Source organism: Scyliorhinus torazame, chromosome 8, assembly GCF_047496885.1.
Source record: "Scyliorhinus torazame isolate Kashiwa2021f chromosome 8, sScyTor2.1, whole genome shotgun sequence".
Lineage (NCBI taxonomy): Eukaryota > Metazoa > Chordata > Chondrichthyes > Carcharhiniformes > Scyliorhinidae > Scyliorhinus > Scyliorhinus torazame.
In genome coordinates, this window is record NC_092714.1 from 229,182,880 (window position 1) to 229,208,966 (window position 26,087).

The window sequence follows — 26,087 nt, forward strand, 5'->3', positions numbered from 1 at the left end:
TTGGATAAAAATGTTGCTGCTGGATGAAGGGAGGGATGGTAGGCTTCGGGACATAAAGGGGTGGTTGGGAGCGAGGAGCACGACCTTAGTGAAAAGGATCAAGCGGAATGGGAGGAGGATTTGAGGAAGGAGATAGGATGGGGCTTTGGTGCTGAGTAGTGAATTCAACCTCCTCCTTCGCAAGGATGACTCTTACACATTTTAAGGTGGTGCATAGGGTCCGCATGATTTGTGCCCGGATAAGTGTTTTTTTTACCCGGAAATAGTGGACGGATGCGAGAGGTGTAGGAGGGGGCTGGTGATCCATGCCCATATGTTCTGGGGGGAGGGTGGAGTTAGGGAACTTTTGGGAGGTTGTGTTTAGGAACCTATAAAGGATTTTAGGGTTTGGGATCAAGCCGGACCCTATGATGGCGATCTTTGGGGTGTCGGAGGTGCCGGAGCTGCTGAAGGTGAAGGGGCCTTTGCAGTTGCCTTTGCCTCTCTGATCGTTTAGCGATGGATATTTTGAACTGGCGGCCGGCTAAGCCACGGGGGGGTCTCTGCGTGGTTGCGAAACTTGTATGAGTTTCTCGGGTTAGAGAAAATCAAGTTTTCCCTGAGGGGGTCAGAGGAGGGCTTTGAGGTACATTGGAGGCAGTTTATGACAATATTTGAGGAGCTGTTTGTCGCGGGGGGGGGGGAGTAAATGGGGAAAATGTACACACTGTATACCCTGTTGGATGTTAAGATTGTGATATGTTGAACATGTTTGGAAGAAAATTCCTTTTTAAAAAAAAAAATACAACAGTTGCACTTTGAATAATCTGTTAGTTGCACTTTAGGATTCCTGAGAATGTGATAAATGTATAAATGTTTACAAATGCAAGCTCACTATTTTTGTACAGATGGAAGCAATTTTTATTCACAAATGATTTAAAATAAAGTTGAATTCTAACTTTAGAATTGAATTTTTGAATAAATAATTAAGAGCTCTTCTCCGAAGGCATGCAAGCTGTATTGCCTGATCCAGGCTTAGAGCTGCACAGATCTAAGTTTAAACCAGATCAATATATTGCACAATATTAAAGTTGATGTTAATTCATTGTTCTTTATTTTACTAGTGGGGTATCCGTTAATGTTCAAGATTTAGCACCATCGTGTGCTGGCGCACTGTTTGGTAAGTAGCAAATGAGTTTTGCATAGGTGTAAAAGTCCTATACACTCTTCCATGTTGGTAAATTTATATCAGAGGTGGCAAAACCTAAAGGCAGTTATACGCATCCTTCATCAAAAAGTAATCATTAACCAGGCCCGTCTATAGTTAGAGCAAGTTGTCTAAGCTCGTGATTAATATATTCCAACTGCCTCATCAATGATCATCCTTCCATCGTAAGGTCATAAGTGGGGATATTCACTACACAAAGTTCAGCACCATGACAGCTCCCCAGATACTGAAGCTGACTGTGTTCATATGCAGCAAGCCCTGGATACTGTTCGGTCTTGGCAAGTAACATTTGCGCCCGGCAATGACCCATCTCTTACAAGAGAGAATCGAACTGTAATATCCCACACCGAGCCTACGGGATGGGAATGTTTGTCTTCCCCGTGCTCGTTGCGGAATATGAGCTCCCACACTAGGACGGGGTATCTCAATTACCCAGCGTATATAAGGTCGGCCAGTAAGGCACCGACCAATAAAGTAACCGGTAGGGGTCTACCGAGGAGTGTAAATATACTGGGAGAATCGCTGGCCGCGGCATTATATCGCGCGACGCTGGTCCCACGACGTCCCGCCATTCTCCCAACTGGCGGGAATGGCACCGTCATTCTCCCAACCGGCGAGAATGGCCCCGTCGAGTTCTGCGCCGCGCCAGCCGGAGAATCGCCTGAGACACTCACAACGGCGATTCTCCGGTATCCCCGCTATTCTTCGGCCCGGATGGGCCTTGCGGCCGCTCCGACACGACAGGTTCCCGCCGGCACCGTCCACAGCTGGTCGCTGCCGGCGGGAACTGTGCGGGAACGCTGGGGGGCAGCCTGTGGGGAGGGGTTCCTTCATCGGGGGGGAGCCTCCGATGGGGTCTGGCCCGCGATCAGTGCCCACCGATCGGCGGGCCGACCTCTCTAAAGGAGGACCTCCTTTCCTCTGCAGCCCCGCAAGATCCATCCGCCATCTTCTTGCGGGGTGGCCTCGGGGAGGACTGCAACCGCGCATGCACGGGTGACTTCATTTATGCTACACCGGCCGCATCATTTACGTGGCACCAAGGCCCAGCGCACGTAAAACACGCGACCCCGCTCCTAGCCCCTCGAGGGCGGGAGAATAGGGGTCTGGGAGCGGGCTCCGATGTCGGAGTGAAACACTCCGGTTTTGGGCGTTGGGTCCTGGGGCAAAATTCTCCTACCCGCCCGCCACATTTCTGCCCCGACCGGCCGGCGGGAGTCTCCGTAACACCGGCCGGTCAATGGGGTTTCCCATTGTGGGGCAGCCCCACGCTGTCGGGAAACCCCCCGGCGCCGGCAAAACGGAGACTCCCGCCGGCGGAGAATGACGCCCTTGGTCTCCCTTTGGGAGAATTGCGGCCACTGTTTGTAAATAAATAAAACTTTGTTCTTACTTTTACTTGGTTTGGACTCCCACATCCTTATTAAACTAACCATTTCCCCATGACATCCAATGGCATTACCATTGCTGAATCTCCCATTATCCTGGGGTTACCACTGACCAGAAACTGAACTGGACTAACCATAAATACTGTGGCTACAAAAGCAGGTGTGAGGCTGGGAAATCTGCTGCGAGTAACTCCCCTCCTGACTCCCTAAAACCTGTCCGTTGTCTACAAGGCACAAGTAGGAAGTATGATGGAATACTCTCTACTTGCCTGGGTGAGTGCAGCTCCAACAACACTCAAGCATCTCAACCCCATTTAGGACAAAGCAGCCCGCTTGATTGGCACTCTATCCAGCACCTTAAACATTCACTCCTTTCACTTCTGACGTACAGTGGTTGCAGTGTGCACCATCAACAAGGTGCACTGCACCAACCCACCAGGATTGGATTTGTCCTGCTTTTTGTGGACAGGACATACTCGGGAAATTTTCCACATTGCGGGTAGATGCCAGCGTGTTAGCTGTACTGGAGCAGCTTGACTGGGGCTGCAGCTACCCACAGGGTACAAGTATTCAGTACAATTGTGGGTATCCTGTCAGGGCTTATCTGAAAAAGGAAAATCTACAGGATATGCAGAGAAACCTGAAGAACAGTGCCACGTGAATTTGTCCTTTAGAGAGTCAGTACAGACACATTCTACCAGCCTGTTTCTGAAGTCTATCACTATCATTCCCTCAAGCACTTCTAAGTTTTGTCATCTGTAAATTTTGAAATTATGCTCCATACACCCAAGTATTAATGTACATCAAGAAAACTGCAGTCCCAATAGAGGCCCCACTTTGCAGTGATTACTCTGCAACACTGTTCAAACCTAAGAAATGAGTCGGACATTAGAGCCTGTGACTATATTGGATTTTCTTATTGTTAATAGTGAATGTGGAATGTGACAAACATTCATTCATTTCTGCTAATATCTAAACGCTAGAATTCAACAAAGATTCCTATACTCAGAATAAATTGCAGCAGCAGGAAAGCTAAAATGAACAAGCGAGGGGGATAAAATATAGAGAGTTTGCAATGATGCAGCGAATGTGGGTTTTGTAAAATAATTCTGGATTTTAAGATTTTTCTATCTGTACCTGTTGCATTTGACCTAGTTTATTCCCCAAAGTCAGTTGTAAAATACCCATTAAGTGATCTTGAGCCCAGTTTGAATAATGTTATAATCCAGTTCACACCTCAGCATCAGCACATTCAACTTACTCTTGCACTAAATATCAGCATTCACTAATGTAAAGTTGTAAAAACGACAATTTTCCCCTGAAAGTTAAGCATGCACTCAAAATAATGAGACAGTGAATTTTTTACTAAAATCTAACTGGGAATCCTTGATAAGTGTGCATTCCTACAGAATGAGTAGAATAGTTAACCTGGTTGTTCGCAAAAGCAAATGATTACAGATGCTGGAAAGCTGAAATGAAAAGAATGGGGATACTCAGCAAGTCTGGCTCCAGCTGTGGAGAGAGATACAGAATTAACGGGTGGCATTTAATGTAGACGACTGGGGTCTTGCTAGCTGGCTGCGGAGCCACCTGCGGAGATGGCTGTGCCATCTCATTTTGGGAAGGCCCACCACATTAAAGGCCAATTAAACACTAAACTGGGCAGCAGCAGCAAGCCTTCCTCAGGATCAGGGACCCTGGGAGCAGATGTCCTGCCCACCAAGATTTGCAGGCCAACCTAAGGGAAACAGTTCTTAGTTGCTTGGTAACGCCATCAGAGAGGTGGTGGCTGCTGCCAGTAATGCGTTCATCCAAGGCCCAGGATCGCTGAGAGACCCAGGCCCCAGGTGAGTAATGGTGGGATGGGGGACACTGGGTGGAGTCTAATGGAATCGGCAGCAAGGACAAGGGTGCAGCTCGCAACAAACCTCCCATTACGGATGCAAGAAGACCCAACAGGGTTTGCTTTTCAAACTCCCCGCATAGCAAGTCTCCTCACCTGCTGCTTTGGTCAATGGCATCATTGAGTCTCCCTGCACCCCCCCTTCAACATAATCAGGGCAGAGACAGTCAGGCGGCGGGGCCCCCTCCCGTATGATTAAATGCCTCCACCTCTGCACCTCCCCCAATCCAGTTCACTACTAAATCCTTCACGGAGGAAGGCATCAGATTCCTCCCAATATTTCAGGTCGCTGACCTTTCATCAGAGTGGTCCATCACTGTTCTGATCCTGATATGTTGGGCAGGCTGGAAAACAGGCATGTATGTCTATAAGTTGCAGCATTGTGCCATTGGCAACATGCTCACAGCCCCCGCAAGAACTATGTGGCCCTTGAGTGGACAATTAATAGAAACATAGAAAATAGGAGAAAGCCATTCGGCCCTACGAGCCTGTTCCGCCATTTATTATAATCATGGCTGCTCATCCAACTCGGTAACATGTTCCTGCTTTCCCCCCATATCTTTTGATCCCTTCAGCCCCAAGAGCTATTATCTAACACCTCTTGAAAACATGCAATCTTTTGGCCTCGACTTCTCTCTTTGTTGCGAATTCCACAGGCTCACCACTCTACGGGTGAAGGAATTTCTCCTCATCTCTGTCCTAACTGGTCTACCCCGTATCCTCAGGCTGTGACCCCTGATTTTGAACTCACCCAATCGGGAACATCCTTCCTGTATCTACCCTATCTAGTACTGTTAGAATTTTATAGATTTCTCCCTCTTTCTTCTAAACGCCAACGAATATAATCCTAACCGACTCAATCTCTCCTCATGCACTCCCTCCACAGCATGAACAGCCTTCCTTGGATAGGGAGACCAAAACTGCATGCAATATTCTAAATGTGGTCTCACCAGGGACCTGTATAACTGCAGCTAAACATCCCTGCTCCTATACTCGAATCTTCTCATTATGAAGGCCAACATACCATTTGCCACCTTCGCCACCTGCTGTACCTGTATGCTTACTTTCAGAGACTGGTGTATATGGACACCCAGGGCTCGTGGCACATTCCCCTCTCTCAACCTATAGCCATTCGGATAATAATCTGCTTTCCTGTTTAGCGACAAAATGACCAATTAAGGACCTCATCCCATAGCCAATCCAATTTAACAGGAAGTGAAAGTGGCATGTGCTCAAATGTGGAGCCCAATATGTTTAACCCTGTAGGCTGCTGGTCACTGAAAGGGGTGGATATCTCCTTACAGGGTCCATGTGTCAATTGTTTAGTCGCTTTGCATATGCCCCTCCCCCAGTGCGGTGGGCCTGACCCTCCATCTTGCTGTGACCCAGCCGGGCGGACGTTCCGGGCCGTTCCACCCAACAGCTGGATCTCATGACATCTCTCTGAGAGCTCTGTGAAATCTCTGTCTCCTAACAAAGCAGCTCGTGTCCTTTGTAAATGTAACAGAGTACCTACTGCAAGTCCGTGTCCTTTGCTGAGGAAAAGTGTTATTTTCAAAAAGGCTCAATATATATGTACGTTCAATTGATTACATTAGAAATTAATATTTTACATAGCACATTTTCATAACAATAGCATAATTATTTAATCATGCTTCTTGAAGAATACATTTAATGTATGTGAATGTTTTAATTTTTATATTTTATCAATTACATAGGCGTTATGAACACTGGTGGAGCTTTAGCCGGTTAGTATGTCTTTTTAAAACTTTTATGTTTTGGTTACACTGTGCTGAGTATATTTGGATTAAACACAGTGGCTGGTAACCTCCATGTTCTCCAGTGTTGGATTTGGGGGGTACCCCAAAAATGTGCTGAGGAATCCCTCTTAGAAGTTCCCAGGTAACGGTTTACCTGAAAATCGTCCAGATGTGTTAACATCCCCCAGACAATTGCGCTGGAAACCATCCGAAAAAGCGATTTACATCGCTAACTTTGGATGGTTCTGCCAGTGGTACACCAATAATTACTTGGAAGAAATAAAAGCACTTTGAACTTCAGTGTAACTATTTTAAATACCCAGACCATGCCCCACACGGGACACTCCCCACACTCCGGAACCCCCAGCGACTGCACTCAAAACTCAACTGAGCACCCCCACCCCTCCCCAAAGAACCTGACCCTGTCTCCAACTGATCCATCCTCAACCCCCCCTCCAGCCGACCCGACCCATATCCCATACACGTACCTCCTCCTTGTTATTTTCTTTTTTTTTTAATAAACATTTTATTGAGGTATTTTTGGTATTATAACAACGACAAAATAAACATTGTACATGAAACTATAAACATAGTGCAAAAGCCGTCTCCCTCCCTTACAGGTCCCACCTTTATTAACCCCCTACTCTAAGCTAAACTAACCCCCCCCCCCTTCTGCTGACGATAAATTTTCCCCAAAGAAGTCGACGAACGGTTTGCCACCTCCGGGCGAATCCTAACAGTGACCCTCTCAAGGCGAACTTGATTTTCTCCAAACAGAGAAAGCTACCCATGTCCGATAGCCAGCTCTCTGACTTTGGGAGCTTTGAGTCCCTCCAAGCTAATAGTATCCGTCTCCGGGCTACCAGGGAAGCAAAGGCCAGAACGTCCGCCTCTTTCTCCTCCTGGATTCCCGGGTCTTCCGACACCCTGAAAATCGCCACCTCTGAACTCAGCACCACCCTTGTTTTTAACACCGTGGACATGACATCAGCAAACCCCTGCCAAAACCCCCGAAGCTTCGGACATGCCCTGAACATGTGGACATGGTTCGCTGGTCCTCACGCACATTTTGCACACCTGTCTTCCACTCCAAAGAATCTGCTCATCCGGGCCGCTGTCATGTGAGCCCGGCGAACAACGTTAAATTATATCAGGCTGAGCCTGGCGCATGTTGCGGACGCGTTAACTCTACTCAACGCTTCCACCCACAGACCATCCTCTATCTCTCCTCCCAGCTCCTCCTCCCACTTGCGCTTCAGCTCCTCAGTCTGCGTCTCCTCTGACCCCATAAGTTCCTTGTAAACCCTTACTCGCGCGGTCCTGCCCGGCCAAGCAAAGCCAGTGATCACTTTGTTGACCCGTTTAAAAAAGGATCGCGGAATAAAGACGGGGTGACATTGAAACACGAACAGGAATCTCGGGAGGACCGTCATCTTCACCGTCTGCAGCTCCCCCAGCTAATGACAACAGGAGCGCGTCGCATCTCCGAAAATCGCCCTTCATTTGGTCTACTCGTCGGGCCAGATTTAATTTATGCAGCCGGTCCCACTCCCGCGCCACTTGAATGCCTACGTACCTAAAGCTTCCCCTACTAATCTAAACGGCAGCTCCCCCAATCGCCTCTCCTGTCCCCTCGCCGGGACCACAAACATCTCACTTTTCCCCAGATTTAGCTAATAGCCCGACAACCGGCCGAATTCCCCTAGAATCCTCATGATTTCTTCCATCCCCTCTATTGGGTCCGATACATACAGAAGTGGGTCGTCTGCATAGAGCGAGACTCTGTGCTCCACCCCCCGGACCAGCCCCTTCCAGCCCCTTGAGGCTCTCAGAGCCAATTGCCAACAGCTCTTTCGCTAGCGCGAACAACAGTGGGGAGAGGGGGCATCCCTGTCTCGTCCCCCGGTGCAGTCTAAGATAGTCCGACATTATCCTATTTATCCGTACGCTTCCCACAGGAGCCTGGTACAGCAACCCAAATCCGAACCGTCCCAGTACCTCCCACAGATAATCCCATTCTACCCGATCAAAAGCCTTTTCTGCATCCATTGCGATCACTACCTCCACCTCCCTATCTTCCTGGGGCATCATGATCATGTTTAACAACCTTCTTAAATTGACCACCAACTGTCTACCCTTAACAAACCCCGTCTGGTCCTCCCCAATAATGTCCGGAACACAATCCTCAATCCTGGAGGGCAAAGTTTTGGCCAGCAGTTTGGCGTCCACATTCAGCAGGTATATCGGCCTGTAGGACCCACACAGCTCTGGGTTCTTATCCCGCTTCAGAATCAACAAAATTGTGGCCTGTGACATCGTCGGGGCAGCACCCCTCTTTCCCTTGCCTCATGGAACGTCCTCATCAACGCCGGCCCCAATATCCCAGAGAACTTTTTATAAAACCCCACTGGGTACCCGTCCGGCCCTGGGGCTTTACCCGACTGCATAGCCTTCAGACCCTCCACTATCTCGTCCAACCCGATCGAGGCCTCCAGCCCTTCTACCAGCTCCCTGTCCACCTTTGGGAAATTCAGTCCCTCCCCGTCCCCCCCAAGAAGTGCCTCATCCCCTCCGGCCCTGTAGGGGCTTCCGACCTGTACAACCTACTGTAGAAATCCCTAAACACCTTATTCACCTCTGCTGAATCTCCAACCAGGTTCCCATCACCATCATTTACTTTTCCTATCTCCCTGGCTGCCTCCCTCTTTCTGAGCTGCTGTGCAAGCATTCTGCTCTCCATACTCATAGATCGCCCCCCTCGCCTTTCTCAGCTGCTCCACCACCCTCCCTGTGGTTAACAAGCCGAATTCCGCCTGTAGCCTCCGCCGTTCCCTTAAAAGCCCTACCTCTGGGGTCTCCACATACTTCCTATCGATCTGTAGTGTCTCCTTTACCAGTCGATCCGTCTCTGCCCTGTCCATCTTCTCCCTATGGACCCGTATCGAGATCAGCTCCCCTCTGACCACCGCCTTCAGTGCTTCCCAGACCATCGCTGCTGAAATTTTCCCCGTGTCGTTGACCTGCCGGTAGTTCTGAATACATTTCCTCAGCCGCTCGCACACCCCTTCGTCAGCCAAAAGTCCCACATCTAACCTCCAGTGCGGGCGCTGGTTACTGTCTTTACTAACTGCAGGTTAACCCAGTGCGGAGCATGGTCTGAGATTGTGATTGCCGAGTATCCCGTGTCCACTACCCGTGCCAGTAAGGCCCTGCTCAAAATGAAGAAATCAATCTGGAAGCACACTTTATGCACGTGTGAGTAGAAGGAGAACTCCTTCACCCTCCATGGATCCCCCCCCCCCCCCCCCCCTTCCCCCATCTGCTCCATGAACCCTTTTAGTTCCTTTGCCATTGCTAGCACCATGCCCATTTTCGAGCTTGACCGGTCCAAGCCAGGGTCAATAACTGTGTTGAAGTCCCCTCCCATGACCAACCTGTGCAAGTCCAGGTCCGGTATCTTCCCCAGCATCCTCTTTACAAACTCCACATCATCCCAATTTGGCGCATACACATTTACTAATACCACCTGCACCCCCTCCAGTTTCCCACTGACCATAATGTATCGACCTCCCACATCCGAGACTATTATCATAGATTATCATAGAATTTACAGTGCAGAAGGAGGCCATTCGGCCCATCGAGTCTGCACCGGCTCTTGGAAAGAGCACCCTACCCAAGGTCAACACCTCCACCCTATCCCCATACCCCAGTAACCCCACCCAACACTAAGGGCAATTTTGGACACTAAGGGCAATTTATCATGGCCAATCCACCTAACCTGCACATCTCTGGACTATGGGAGGAAACCGGAGCACCTGGAGGAAACCCACGCACACACGGGGAGGATGTGCAAACTCCGCACAGCCAGTGACCCAAGCCGGAATCGAACCTGGGACCCTGGAGCTGTGAAGCAATTGTGCTATCCTAAATGCTACCGTGCTGCCTTATTCTACCCGCCTCAAACACCACCCGCTTATTGATCAGGATCGCGACCCCTCTAGTCTTTGAATCTAGTCCCGAGTGAAAGACCTGACTGACCCAGCCTTTCCTCAGTCTAATCTGGTCAGTTACTCTAAGGTGCATCTCCTGCAACATTACTATGTCCGCCTTCAGTCCCCTAAGATGCTTCGAACACATGTGCCCTCTTGACCGGCCCATTTAACCCTCGAACATTCCAGGTGATCAGCCTAGTTGGGGAGCTCATTTCCCCCCCCCCCCTTCACCGATCAACCATCCCCTTTTTTGGGCCCACCTCCAGCACATGCTCCGCGCCTCCACCGGCCCACCCCCAGGCAGCCTCCGCCCCCAACCTCCTCTCTGTCCCTTAACCCAAGTCCCTCCCTCATCAGCAGAACATTTTTTCCCCCAAAACCCCCTAGTAACAACACTCTGTAACCCAACCCCTTTAATAAACCGAACATGTGCACACCCCCCACTACGCTTCCGTGAGCTAGCCTGCCCAGCTAGCTTGGTGGCCCCCATCCCTGGCGCCGGATAGTCTCCCACCTATTGTTCCATCCCCACCCTCCCCTCCCTCTCATACAAACATACTCCAACATCAAACAATCCCCACACAATTGCCCAACAGAAAAACACCAAAATCTAAACAAGCACACCTCCATCCCCCAACAGTGCAAATGAAAACCTTAACTCACTCAGCTCTGCCACTGGTCCCAAATCAATACAGAAGGCATTACAAACAGGATCCGCAGGATACTCTTATCCCACTTATCGCTCTGTGTCTGCTTGGCCCACTGTAGAATGTGCTTCTTATCCAAGTACCTTTGGAATCTCACCACCATTGCCCTCAGGGGTTCTCCCATTCGTGGCTTCCTCGCAAGTGCTCTGTGAGCCCTGTCCACCTTCAAGGGTCGGGAGAATGCCCCATCCCCCAGCAGCTTCTCAAACATATCTGCGATGTATGCCCCAACGTCTGCTCCTTTGGACCCCTCAGGGAGCCCAACGATTCTCAGGTTCTGCTGGCGGGACTTATTCTCTAGGTCCTCCACCTTCTCCAGGAGCTTCTTCTGCTGGTCTCTCAGCATCCCCACCTCCAACTCTACCGCAGTTGGATGTTCCTCCTGCTCAGCCAGCGCCTTCTCTGACTTCTGATCGCCCGATCTTGGGCGTCCAATCTAAGCTCCAGCCGCTCAATTGACTCTTTTGTCGGGTCCAAGCAGTCCCGTTTCTGATTAGCAAAGCCTTCCTGAATAACTTGCATCAGCTGCTCGGTTGACCGCTGGGTCGACAAACCAGATGTCCGTACCTCCGCCATGCTGTCTCCCGCAGCAGCTTCAGCCCAAGCCTGCTCTGTCTTTCTGCCTTTGTGAGCACTTCTAGTCCTTCTATCTAAGCACCGATGTGGGAATTTAGTACACAATTGCCTCTGTCATCAGTTTTACAATTCAAATCCGGTAGAAAATCGGGGGAAAAGGTCCAAAGGTTCGGCCCGAGCGGGAGCCACCAAATGTGCGACTTACTCCTTCATAGCCGCCACCGGAAGCCCTCCTTGTTATTTTCAATGGGACATTTAAACTCACTTATGGCAGCTGGCGCTGTTAAAAAGGAGGTGTGTTCTCATTCGCTCTGCTTCTTTTGCACTTCACGCTGAACCCAGGGACCCATTACGCTGCCTGAATCTCACCCTGTTTGCGTGAGAAAGGTTAAGTGACACTGACACTTAAGAGTTTTAGCGCAGGTAAACCTGCTGCTAATTGCCACTCCGAGGAAGTTATGGTCCCAAAATATGTGTCTTTTAAACTCACAAAGTATAGGCTGTGAGGCTGTAATATATTTGGATAAAAACTGATACACCCATCTCTATAACTTTGGAATTTGAACTGTAGTAAGCACGCATCTAACTGCTCCCTTTCTATCTGTCTCCAAGAATTACACCAAATTTTTATATCCCTGAAACAGGCCTGACGATCCAAATGTATGCCATTGTGTTGATACTCCACAAGCTTCCTCCTATTCCTAACTACGTCTTCCACCCTGCTACTATGTCCTTCTGTTCCCTTCTCTCTCGTGTATGCTTCTGGCCTACTGTTAAGTGTGTCATTGCTATCTGCTTCAGGCACTCCATGTGTCAGCACGTTCTACATTTTTCAATGCTTTCTGTATCAAGAAACCTGCCTCCTAAATCCTTCAGTTGCTCTTTTAGTACCTTTTATATTTATGAAACCCTGTTCTGTATTCGCCCACCAGTAAAGATAGTTTCTCCACGTTCACACTATTGAACCCCTTGATATTTTTAAAGACCTTTTCCAGAGAATAAAGTGCCAGCCCTATATATTGGATTTTATGTTGAATAATCTGTTTCAAAGCACATTAAGTACAGTCGTATAGTTTTTTGGGAACTGCAGAAAATCAGTTTTGTGTGTGTGTGTGTGCGTGATGTGCGTGTACTATGACCATCCTAATAACCTATTGCAGGCGTGTAATTCTGTAATGCCCTGTGTACCTGGGAGGTTGTGTCATGCCCCTTGAGTTTCTGCCCTATGATACACTATCCCTAATGCTTGAAACACAGCTGGCTGCTCTGCTGTGTAGAAAGCAAAAGAAAGTCTCTTATGGGATTTTTTATGGCATGATCTGCACATAGAAACATAGGAGGATAAAACAGGAGCAGAAATCGGCCATTCCGCCTATCGAGCCTGCTCTGCCATTCAATGTGATCATGGCTGATCCTCTATCTCAACGCTATACTCCCACCCTCTCCCCATACCCTTTGATGCCTTTAGTGTCTACAAATTTATCTATTTCTTTCTTCAATAAATTCAGTGACGAGGCCTCCATATCCTTCTGTGGTGGAGAATTCCCCAGGTTCATCACTCTGTGAAGAGGTTTCTCCTCACCTCAGTCCAAAATGGTTTACCCCGTATTCTGAGACTGCAACTCCTTTTCCTAGATTCTCCCCAGCCAGAGGAAATATCATCCCTCCATCCAGTTTGTCCAGCCCTGTCAAAATTGTATGCGTTTCAATGAGATCCTCTCATTATTCTAAACTCTAGTTAATCCAGGCCCTGTCGAACCAATCTCTCCTGATATGATAATCCTGCCATCCCACAACTCAGTCTGGTGAACCTTTGCTGCACTCCTTCTATGGCAAATGTGTGCTTTCTTGTGTACGGAAACCAAAACTGCACACAATACATCAGGTGAGGTCTCACCAAGGCCCTTGTTCCTGTACTCAAATCCTCTTGCAATGAAGGCCAACTTACCTTTTGCCTTCCTAACTGCTTTCTGTACCTACTCACTTGTTTTCAATGACTGGTGTACAGGAACACCGAGGCCCCAGCGAGGATACTGGCCCCAGTCCCATTGGGGTGCAACCTGTCCAGCTTGTACAGGAACCAGCTTCCTCGCAAACGGTTCCAATGCCTTGGGAATCTAAATCCCTCCCTCTTACACCATCCCTCCAGCCACGCATCCATCTGGTCTATTCTCCAATCCTGCTCTCGCTGGCACGTGGTACTGGAAGTATCCTGAGACAATTACCATTTGACGTCCTGATTTTTAATTTATTTCCTAAATCTGCTTGCAGGACCTTATATCTCTTCTAGCATCGTTGGTGCCGATATGGACCCCAACTTCTGGCTGTGCACCATTCCCCTTTAGAATGTCCTGCAGCCACTCAGAGACTTCCCTGAGCCTGACACCAAGGAGGCAACATCCCATCCTGGTGTCACGCCTGTGGCTGGAGAACATCCACCTGTTGCCCTGACGATAGAATGCCCATCACTATTGCTCGTCCACCCTTTTTTTTCCTCCCCCACAAATTCCCAAGCCACTCGTGGTGCCACAGATTTGGCTCTCACTACATTCCTCTGAGAAACCATGGGCTGGATTCTCCACACCCCGACGCCGGAATCGCGGCCGGCACCGGAGCGGGGAATCCATTTCCCCGTATGGAATCGGGACCAGTGCCGGTTCCTTGATTCTCCAGGTCCTGGAGTACGCCGCGGCGCATATCACCTACCTGCTGGAAGCCCGCCCACCATTCTCCGGCCCCGACCAGCCGAAGTCCTGACGCTGTGGATCTAACATGGTTGGGATACTCAGTCAGCAGCCGCCATGGTCGGGGGCGGGCCGATCAGAGGGCAGGGGAAGGGGGGGGGGGCTTATACGGGACCGGGCAATGTTTGGGCGGGTGGTCAGGGTCGGACATGTGGCCGATCGGGGTCACTATGTTTACGGTCCAGCTCCGCAGTCTTGAGTCTTCCATGGAGCACGGCACGGCCGCTGGAGGCCGCCGCCATGAGCATGTGCGGCCTCAGACCATGAAGTGCGGGGGCCTGTATCTGGAGCAAAATCTGCTAGTTTCACGCCGGGTCCCTGCTAGCCCCCTACAGGGCTAGGAATATGTGGCCCTTCCGCACCAATTTTTCTGGCGTGAAAGTCCACAGTTTTTTTGACGGCATGGGGGCATAGTCCCAATGAGAATCCAGTCCCATATCTCCCCGCAGTATCAAAAATGGAAAATCTGGTAGAGAGGGAGTTGGACTCAGGGAATTCCTGTACTATCTGCCTGGTGATTTTACTGTCTGGCGGTCACCCATTCCCGTTCTGCATGTGCACTCTTTTTACCTGCGGTGTGACCACCTCACTGTACATGCTGTCCACAAAGATCTCAGCCTTGTGGCTGCTCCACAGTGACTCTAGCCGCTGTTCCAATTCTGAAACATGGGGGTGCATTCTCCTCCGGTGGGATTTTCTATTTCACCGGCAGCACACTCCCACCCACGGATTTCCCGGTGGCATGTGGTGGCTGCAACGGGAAATCCCATTGGCCAGCAGCATAAACGGACAATGCCACTGCGAGCGGCGGCGCGCCGCTGAGAAACACGCGGCTGGGGAGGCGGAGGATTCATCCCATGGGTGTTGTGTATCTGCAACTGGAAATATTTCCTGTATATGTGCTCCATCTGAACACTGGAAGAGTCCCTGACTTCCCACGTTCCACAGGAGAAGCATTCCATGTGGCTATGCTGCCCAGCCATGGCCTACCGTTAAATTAGACCCTTTATGTTTACTTCTTGACTTTAAAGAACATTAAATATTCTAGGGACCTTGCCTTACTTCATATACTTTAAACGCAACTTAATCGAAACTGAAGTCTATTGTTTACTTCAAAGACTACAGTAGTAATACTCACCCGGTCTCACTTAAGAAGGCCTCCACTCATCTCATGCTTGCTCCCGGTCGCACCCTGTGAACTTATGTTTCCATTGGGATGTCACTCTTGGATGTTTTCAAAAATCACCCCTCTCATGCAGTTTTTATTCAGCCCTTCTAGGTGCTGCTGACAGCCTATCCCAGGGTCTGCCTCTTACCCTCCCTCTAGGTGCTGCTGACAGCCTATCCCAGGATCTGCCTCTTACCCTCCCTCTAGGTGCTGCTGACAGCCTATCCCAGGGTCTGCCCCTCACCCTCTCGGTGCTACTGACAGCCTATCCCAGGATCTGCCTCTTACCCTCCCTCTAGGTGCTGCTGACAGCCCATCCCAGGGTCTGCCTCTCGCCCTCTAGGTGCTGCTGACAGCCTATCCCAGGGTCAGCCCCTCACCCTCTAGGTGCTGCTGACAGCCTATCCCAGGGTCTGCCCCTCACCCTCTAGGTGCTGCTGACAGCCTATCCCAGGATCTGCCTCACCCTCTAGGTGCTGCTGACAGCCTATCCCAGGATCTGCCCCTCACCCTCTAGGTGCTGCTGACAGCCTATCCCAGGGTCTGCCCCTCACCCTCTAGGTGCTGCTGACAGCCTATCCCAGGGTCTGCCCCTCACCCTCTAGGTGCTGCTGACAGCCTATCCCAGGGTCTGCCCCTCATACTCCAGGTGCTGCTGACAGCCTATCCCAGGGTCTGCCCCTCACCCTCTAGGTGCTGCTGACAGCCTATCCCAGGGTCTGCCCCTCACCCTCTAGGTGCTGCTGACAGCCTGTCCCAGGGTCAGCCCCTCACCTTCTAGGTGCTGCTGACAGCCTATCCCAGGGTCTGCCCCTCACCCTCTAGGTGCTGCTGACAGCCTATCCCAGGGTCTGCCCCTCACCCTCTAGGTGCTGCTGACAGCCTATCCCAGGGTCTGCCCCTCACCCTCTAGGTGCTGCTAACAGCCTGTCCCAGGGTCAGCCCCTCACCCTCTAGGTGCTGCTGTCAGCCTATCCCAGGGTCTACCCCTCACCCTCTAGGTGCTGCTGACAGCCTGTCCCAGGGTCTGCCCCTCACCCTCTAGGTGCTGCTGACAGCCTATCCCAGGGTCTGCCCCTCACCCTCTAGGTGCTGCTGACAGCCTATCCCAGGGTCTGCCCCTCACCCTCTAGGTGCTGCTGACAGCCTGTCCCAGGGTCAGCCCCTCACCTTCTAGGTGCTGCTGACAGCCTGTCCCAGGGTCAGCCCCTCACCCTCTAGGTGCTGCTGACAGCCTATCCCAGGGTCTGCCTCCTACCCTCCCTCTAGGTGCTGCTGGCAGCCTATCCCAGGGTCTGCCTCTTACCCTCCCTCTAGGTGCTGCTGACAGCCTATCCCAGGGTCTGCCCCTCACCCTCTAGGTGCTGCTGACAGCCTGTCCCAGGGTCTGCCCCTCACCCTCTAGGTGCTGCTGACAGCCTATCCCAGGGTCTGCCCCTCACCCTCTAGGTGCTGCTAACAGCCTGTCCCAGGGTCAGCCCCTCACCCTCTAGGTGCTGCTGACAGCCTATCCCAGGGTCTACCCCTCACCCTCTAGGTGCTGCTGACAGCCTGTCCCAGGGTCTGCCCCTCACCCTCTAGGTGCTGCTGACAGCCTATCCCAGGGTCTGCCCCTCACCCTCTAGGTGCTGCTGACAGCCTATCCCAGGGTCTGCCCCTCACCCTCTAGGTGCTGCTGACAGCCTGTCCCAGGGTCAGCCCCTCACCTTCTAGGTGCTGCTGACAGCCTGTCCCAGGGTCAGCCCCTCACCCTCTAGGTGCTGCTGACAGCCTATCCCAGGGTCTGCCTCCTACCCTCCCTCTAGGTGCTGCTGGCAGCCTATCCCAGGGTCTGCCTCTTACCCTCCCTCTAGGTGCTGCTGACTGCCTATCCCAGGGTCTGCCCCTCACCCTCTAGGTGCTGCTGACAGCCTGTCCCAGGGTCTGCCCCTCACCCTCTAGGTGCTGCTGACAGCCTATCCCAGGGTCTGCCACTCACCCTCTAGGTGCTGCTGACAGCCTATCCCAGGATCTGCCTCTTACCCTCCCTCTAGGTGCTGGTGACAGCCTATCCCAGGGTCTGCAACTCACCCTCTAGGTGCTGCTAACAGCCCATCCCAGGGTCTGCCCCTCACCTTCTAGGTGCTGCTGACAGCCAGTCCCAGGGCAGCCCCTCACCCTCTAGGTGCTGCTGACAGCATATCCCAGGGTCTGCTCCTCACCCTCTCGGTGCTGCTGACAGCCTGTCCCAGGGTCAGCCCCTCACCCTCTAGGTGCTGCTGACAGCCTATCCCAGGGTCTGCCCCTCACCCTCTAGGTGCTGCTGACAGCCTATCCCAGGGTCAGCCCCACACCCTCTAGGTGCTGCTGACAGCCTATCCCAGGGTCAGCCCCTCACCCTCTAGGTGCTGCTGACAGCCTATCCCAGGGTCTGCCACTCACCCTCTAGGTGCTGCTGACAGCCTATCCCAGGATCTGCCTCTTACCCTCCATCTAGGTGCTGGTGACAGCCTATCCCAGTGTCTGCCACTCACCCTCTAGGTGCTGCTAACAGCCCATCCCAGGGTCTGCCTCTCGCCCTCTAGGTGCTGCTGACAGCCTATCCCATGGTCTGCCCCTCACCCTCTAGGTGCTGCTGACAGCCTATCCCAGGGTCTGCCCCTCACCCTCTAGGTGCTGCTGACAGCCTATCCCAGGGTCTGCCTCTTACCCTCCCTCTAGGTGCTGGTGACAGCCTATCCTAGGGTCTGCCACTCACCCTCTAGGTGCTGCTAACAGCCCATCCCAGTGTCTGCCTCTCGCCCTCTAGGTGCTGCTGACAGCCTATCCCATGGTCTGCCCCTCACCCTCTAGGTGCTGCTGACAGCCTATCCCAGGGTCTGCCCCTCACCCTCTAGGTGCTGCTGACAGCCTATCTCAGGGTCTGCCTCTCTCCCTCTAGGTGCTGCTGACAGCCTATCTCAGGGTCTGCCTCTCTCCCTCTAGGTGCTGCTGACAGCCTATCTCAGGGTCTGCCTCTCTCCCTCTAGGTGCTGCTGACAGCCTATCCCAGGGTCTGCCCCTCACCCTCTAGGTGCTGCTGACAGCCTATCCCAGGGTCTGCCTCCTACCCTCCCTCTAGGTGCTGCTGGCAGCCTCTCCCAGGGTCTGCCTCGCCCTCTAGGTGCTGCTGGCACCCTATCCCAGGGTCTGCCTTGCCCTCTAGGTGCTGCTGACAGCCTATCTCAGGGTCTGCCTCTCTCCCTCTAGGTGCTGCTGACAGCCTATCCCAGGGTCTGCCTCCTACCCTCCCTCTAGGTGCTGTTGGCAGCCTATCCCAGGGTCTGCCTCTCGCCCTCTAAGTGCTGCTGACAGCCTGCCTCTCTCCCTCTAGGTGCTGCTGACAGCCTATCCCAGGGTCTGCCTCTTACCCTCCCTCTCGGTGCTGCTGACAGCCTATCTCAGGGTGTGCCTCACTCCCTCTAGGTGCTGCTGACAGCCTATCCCAGGGTCTGCCCCTCACCCTCTAGGTGCTGCTGACAGCCTATCCCAGGGTCTGCCTCCTACCCTCCCTCTAGGTGCTGCTGGCAGCCTCTCCCAGGGTCTGCCTCGCCCTCTAGGTGCTGCTGGCACCCTATCCCAGGGTCTGCCTCGCCCTCTAGGTGCTGCTGACAGCCTATCTCAGGGTCTGCCTCTCTCCCTCTAGGTGCTGCTGACAGCCTATCCCAGGGTCTGCCTCCTACCCTCCCTCTAGGTGCTGCTGGCAGCCTATCCCAGGGTCTGCCTCTCGCCCTCTAAGTGCTGCTGACAGCCTGCCTCTCTCCCTCTAGGTGCTGCTGACAGCCTATCCCTGGGTCTGCCCCTCACCCTCTAGGTGCTGCTGACAGCCTATCCCAGGGTCTGCCCCTCACCCTCTAGGTGCTGCTGACAGCCTATCCCAGGGTCTGCCCCTCACCCTCTAGGTGCTGCTGACAGCCTATCCCAGGGTCTGCCTCTTACCCTCCCTCTAGGTGCTGCTGACAGCCTATCCCAGGATCTGCCACTAGCTGCTGCTGGCAGGCTGTCCTGGGGCCCTCATCTTTCCCTCTCCTGTAGGTCTTGCTGACTGCCTGTTTTAGGGTCCTCCACTCACCCCCAGGTGCTGCTGACTGCCACTCCCAGGTCCACCTCTCACCTTCTCGCTGCTTCTGGCAGGCTGTACTGGGTGTGCATACTGCCTTATCCTCTAACTACGGCTGACAGCCTGTCTTGGGGTCCTCCTTTCAACCTTGGGGTTGCTTTCTAAGTGTTGCTGGCTATCTAGCCCAAGGTCCTTCTCTCACTCCTTCCTCTAGGAGAATGTATTGATATTAATGGTGTTATATATTAGCTTCATACCACATACTAATACCCGCAACTTTGTAGATGAAAAGATCAAATTCGATGTCTTAAGCTTTAGAGGGAATCTTAAATAATGCACATTCTTCCTGATTCTGTATATATGGGGAGTGGCATCATGTTCTATTCTGTTCCAAAGCAAAAAATAGAAAGGAAATCGGGGTGGGTCAGGAAGAAGAGAAAATGACTTTGTTTCTTTGGAATTCAATATTCTTCTTTTAGGATGACTTACAGGCAATGAATTGTGCTTGGATACACACTTGAAAGTTCCATGTTATTGCTGTTGAATGCAAAATGTTCTATGCCCATCAAGGTGAATGCTCTATGCATTCATACTGAAGTTTACCAAGCACAATGCTTGGAAACAGATTTGATAGTGCCAAACTCTACTCGCTGATGATAGGATCCTTCTTAAATTAAAATTTTCTAATGCTAGTAAAATTCCCTTAGTCACATGAACCATAAAAATCATACAATGGTTACAGCACGGGTGGAGTCTATTCAGTCCACCATGTCTGTGCTGTCCCTAATTGAGCAATTCAGTCAGTGCCACTCCCATGCTTCGCTCCATAGTCCGGCACATTCTTCCTTTTCCAATAATAATCCAATTCCGGTTTGAGTGCCTCATTTGAATCTGCCTCCACCACACTCTCAGGCAGTGCATTTTTCAAGATCCTAAGCACTCATTGCATGAAAAACCAAATTCCTTGTGTCATGATTACTTCTTTTGCCAATTACCTTAAAACGGAACCTTCTGGTGATCCTTCCACCGATCGAAACAGCTTCTCCTCATCCACTTTGTCTAGATCCCTTATGATTGTGAATAGCTCATCAAACCTCATTTTCACCCTCCTTCTCCAAGGAAAAGAGTCCCAACTTCTCCAATCTCTCTACGTCATTGAAGTTCCTCGGCCCCCAAAATCCATTTTTGTGAATCTTTCCTGTGCTCACTCCAATGCCCTCACGTTCTTCCTAAGGTTTGGTGCCCAGAACTAGACTCGATACTCCAGTTGAGACAGAGACCGTGTTTTATACAAATTTAACAGAACTTCCTTGCTTTCTCTATTCTCTGTCGTTTAGAAAAATGGGAGGTGATCTCTTTGAAGTGTACAAAATTCTTACATGGCTTGATAGGGTAGATGTAGTAAGGTTGTTTCCCCCCTGGCTGAGGGGCATAGTTCTAGAACCAGGGGACACAGTCTTAGAATAAGGGGCAGGCCATTTCGAGCTGAGATGAGGAGGAGTTTCTTCACTGAGGGTGGTGAATCTTTGGACTTCTCTTTCCCTGAGGGCTGTGGTGGCACAGTCATTGAATACATTCATGATAGAGATCAGTTGATTTCTAGATATAAAAGATTTGAATGTTGTTGAGGTAGAAGATCAACCATGATCTGGTTGAATGTTTTCCTCGGTCCCTATTCTCTATACCTCTGCACTCTGTGCCTCTATTTATAAAGCCTAGGATGCATTGTTAATCACTCTCTCTCCTACCACCTTCAATGATATGTGCACATCTAGGTCACCCTGCTTCTGCGCCCCATTTGAATTGTACCCTTTATTTTATATTGCGCCTCTGTAAGGGCAGCACGTGGCGCAGTGGTTAGCATTGCTGCCTCACGGCGCTGAGGTCCCAGGTTCGATCCCAGCTCTTGTCACTGTGTGGAGTTTGCACATTCTCCCCGTGTTTGCGTGGGTTTCACCCCCACAACCCAAAGATGTGCAGGGTAGGTGGATTGGCCACGCTAAATTGCCCATTCATTGGAAAAAAAAATGAATTGGGTACTCAAAGTTTTTTAAAAAAAATTGTGTCTCTGTGTTCTTTCTATCAAAATGAATCACTTCCCTGCACGAAATGTCATCTGCCATTTGCCTTCCCATTCTACTAACCTGTCTATGTCCTTTTGAAGTTCAACACTATCTTCCACACAGTTCACAATACTTCCAAGTTTTGTGTTGTCTGCAAATTTTTAAATTGTGCCCTGTACACAAAGGTATTGGTCATTAATATATCACAGTAAGAAGTCTTACAACACCAGGTTAAAGTCCAACAGGTTTGTTTCGATATCACTAGCTTTCAGAGCGCTGCTCCTTCCTCAGATGAATGAAGAGGTATGTTCCAGAAACCTATATATAGACAAATTCAAAGATGCCAGACAATGCTTGGAATGCGAGCATTAGCAGGTGATTAAATCTTTACAGATCCAGATATGGGGTAACCCAAGGTTAAAGAGGTGTGAATTGTGTCAAGCCAGGACAGTTGGTAGGATTTTGCAGGCCAGATGGTGGGGGATGAATGTAATGCGACATGAATCCCAGGTCCCGGTTGAGGCTGCACTCATGTGTGCGAAACTTGGCTATATGTTTCTGCTCGGCGATTCTGCGTTGTTGCGCATCCTGAAGGCCGCCTTGGAGAACACTTACCCGGAGATCAGAGGCTGAATGCCCTTGACTGCTGAAGTGTTCCCCGACTGGAAGGGAACATTCCTGCCTGGTGATTGTCGCGCAATGTCCGTTCATTCGTTGTCGCAGTGTCTGCATGGTCTCGCCAATGTATCACGCTTCGGGACATCCTTTCCTGCAGCGTATGAGGTAGACAACATTGGCCGAGTCGCACAAGTATGTACTGCGTACCTAGTGGGTGGTGTTCTCACGTGTAATGGTGGTATCCATGTCGTTGATCTGGCACGTCTTGCAGAGATTGCCGTGGCAGGGTTGTGTGGTGTCGTGGTCACTGTTCTGGAGGCTGGGTAGTTTGCTGCAAACAATGGTTTGTTTGAGGTTGCGTGGTTGTTTGAAGGCAAGTAGTGGGGTGTGGGGATGACCTTGGCAAGATGTTCATCTTCATCGATGACGTGTTGAAGGCTGTGAAGAAGATGTTGTAGTTTCTCTGCTCCGGGAAAGTACTGGACGACGAAGGGTATTCTGTCGGTTGTGTTCCATGTTTGTCTTCTGTGGAGGTCGGTGCGGTTTTTTGCTGCAAGGATATCCCGAAGCGTGGTACATTGGCGAGACCATGCAGACGCTGCGGCAACGAATGAACGAACATCGCGCGACAATCACTAGGCAGGAATATTCCCTTCCAGTCGGGGAACACTTCGGCAGTCAAGGTCATTCAGCCTCTGATCTCCGGGTAAGGCGGCCTTCAGGACACGCGACAACGCAGAATCGCCAAGCAGAAACTTATAGCCAAGTTCCGCACACATGAGTGCAGCCTCAACCGGGACCTGGGATTCATGTCGCATTACATTCATCCCCCACCATCTGGCCTGCAAAATCCTACCAACTGTCCAGGCTTGACACAATTCACACCTCTTTAACCTTGGGTTACCCCATCTCTGGATCTGTAAAGATTTAATCACCTGCTAATGCTCACATTCCAAGCATTGTCTGGCATCTTTGAATTTGTCTATATATAGGTTTCTGGAACATACGTCTTCATTCACCTGAGGAAGGAGCAGCGCTCCGAAAGCTAGTGACATCGAAACAAACCAGTTGGACTTTAACCTGGTGTTGTAAGACTTCTTACTGTGCTCACCCCAGTCCAACGCCGGCATCTCCCATCATTAATATATCAGGAAGAGAACGGAACCCTGGGGAACACTGACTCCTGGGGAACTCTGCTAAAAACCTTCCTCCACTCCCAAGGAAGGAAACTCTTTTTGGATTCGATTTGCACTGGACTGTAGTTTGTACTGCGCCGGATTTAGAACTATCCCCTGGAGACTCGGACCTCCTGACTTAAGTACATGTGGGACTCCGATCACTGACTGAGCTTCCAGATTTTGCCACCAATCTTGTATCAATACACATGAAAATCATAGACGACTAACAAGTTGTAGGCTGCCAGAGGTTTACACTGAGTTGTGCTATTACACATGCTTCCCCTCTTCCACAGACACCAATGTTGTTAACTGTATTTTCTCTTTGTTACAGGTGTTTTTTTAGTGTACTTCGCAGGTTACCTCATAGAGACCTCAGGATCCTGGCCATCAGTTTTCAACGTGATCAGCATAGTCAATGTATTTGGCCTTTCGATCTTCGTCATCTTTGGCCAGGCAATGCGGGTAGACATTTAAGTAGCTATTTCATACTAAATTAAATTGTAAAGTTACTGCACATGCATTTCAAAGAGAAAGAGAGAGATAATATACTTTTTAACTGTATAGGGTCCTGAACAGTGTTTTTTTTCTGTGATCGAGGAACTCTGAAGCTCTTTATTGTATTTTTGTTTATGAGCAAGTTGCTGCTGAAGTCCTGTTTTGAACAAAAGCAGTACTAAAATATACACAAAATGTTTATGCTATTTTTGGTGATTTTCTTTGTTGGAGAGATACTATTTTTACATGAATAGAATATTTATCAGAATGTAAAAATACCACACTTGTAACAAACTAAATTTAATTCTATTTGAGACTTCTCAGAAGATGAGATACAGATCATGTATTCTTAAAAGAGGGTGCTGATAGTGAAAACCAATATTAAATTCAGGAAAAAAATGTAGCTGGCCTACGCTGTGATCTTTTCATTGTATTAGCTGTATATTCTGACTGCATGCTCATAGGTGCGCACAGAACATTTGTTTCCAGTTAGCATATTATTTTAATATTAGCAACACGTATTAGATCAACAATAGCCCTCATTTCTAAGTTTTGCAGCTTACAGGTATCCATTTTAACATGCCAATATCTCTCATAATAGCTACATGCTCTTTAATTCATTGTGGGATTCTTACTCTTATATAGTGCCATTATTTTTTTAAAATCCTAGTTGACCCTTTCCACAGTTGGAACAAATTTCAAACTTCACACGTCTTAAGTCTGGTTCTCTGGTTGATTATTTTTAAAGACCTCCAAATTGCTGGACATTGTTGGTTACAATAGGTGAATTGACTTTTATTAGTTCTGTTGATAGAATGACTGGCTTCAACTTGTCTCCATTCAGGTATCCTGAATCTTGTGGTGTTTGCGTGTGTTTTTTTTTCTGACTTTCAGCTTGTCAACTCAGTGCAGTCTATATAGGGTCCATGTGCTACATGTACAGCGTGTCATAGAACAGATGGGATGTTGGGCATTTATTTCCATGATTGAAATGTGCAATTTTAAACATTTGTTTTTGCTCGCTTCCTCTTTCTGCTTTTACAATGGAGCAGCAAATCCATCCACGGCTAGCTTGAAATTAAATTATTATATTTGATTACTGCATAAGATAAGAATATTTAGTTTAAATCGCCCATGTTTGTATTCATTAATGCTTGTATATTCAGAATCAAATGTTTTATGTTTAAATGTTACATTTAATTACTCAACTTTTAAGCTGAATTGCAATTATGAGATGCTTAAAGAATACGTTAATTTCCAAATCATTAACTCTGCTGAATAAAACATTATATTTGGGCTGAGTTGAAAATATTTGAACTACAGTTATTTTGTAAAATATTGATGGCAATAAACTTTGAATATCAACATTTTATCTTTCTGTGTTGCTGGATGTACAGTCTGTCCAATCACCTGTTAATTCAGATTTCCGAAGGTTAAATGGATTCTCTATTCCCACTACCGGCCAATGGGATTTCCCATTGTGACCACCACACGCCCCCAGGAAACCCGCGGGCGGGGGGTGCGCTGCCGATGGAACGGAAAATCCCGCTGGCGGAGAATTCACCCCTTGTTTATCATTTGAAAATGTGCTCAACAATTTTATCAGATCACTGACTGAACTTCCAAGTTTTGCTCCCAATCTTGTATCAATACACATGAAAATCATGACCTATGCAAACATGTCTAGTACGATCTAAAGGCTGCGTCATGCCCAACTTGGGAGGGTAAATCTCGCGAGAAGCATCTCATCCACAATGGGCGAGATCCAGATCAGATGAATTTCAGTATTAAAGATGCAGTAAGCATCACTTCAATATTCACTCGGCGGATTTACCCAAGGTGCGGGATCTAACCCCCGTGCCTTGTAGACCCCAAGTGAGTGCCGGTGAGTTGGTGTATTGGGGGTGGGGTCTAGAGATTGGGAAGCTATTAAAAATGGTGATCTGGGGCGAAATTCTCCGGTATCGGCACGATGTCCGCCAACCGGCGCCAGAAACGGCGCTAATCAGTCCGGCATCGCGCCGCCCCAAAGGTGCGGAATCCTCCGCATCTTGGGGGGCCAAGCCCTAACCTTGAGGGGCTAGGCCGGTGCTGGACTGATTTCCGCCCCGCCAGCTGGCGGAAAAGGTATTTGGTGCCCCACCAGCTGGTGCGGAAATGACATTGCCGGGCAGCGCATGCGCGGGAGCGTTAGCGGCCACTCACGGCAT

The 26,087-nt window shown here is 50.0% G+C and overlaps 1 protein-coding gene across 3 annotated transcripts in view; it reads left to right on the forward strand.

Annotated features, from left to right (window-relative positions):
* slc17a9b (solute carrier family 17 member 9b) overlaps window positions 1-25,249 on the forward strand; it is a 95,786-nt gene extending 70,537 nt beyond the window's left edge. For all 3 annotated transcript variants that reach the window (XM_072514885.1, XM_072514884.1, XM_072514886.1), the window contains 3 exons: window positions 1,104-1,159; window positions 6,217-6,246; window positions 23,714-25,249. In XM_072514885.1, coding sequence (XP_072370986.1) covers window positions 1,104-1,159; window positions 6,217-6,246; window positions 23,714-23,856 — 229 coding nt within the window. In that variant the 3' untranslated portion in view covers window positions 23,857-25,249. The remainder of the gene's footprint in view (window positions 1-1,103; window positions 1,160-6,216; window positions 6,247-23,713) is intronic.
* Window positions 25,250-26,087: the final 838 nt, after the last annotated feature.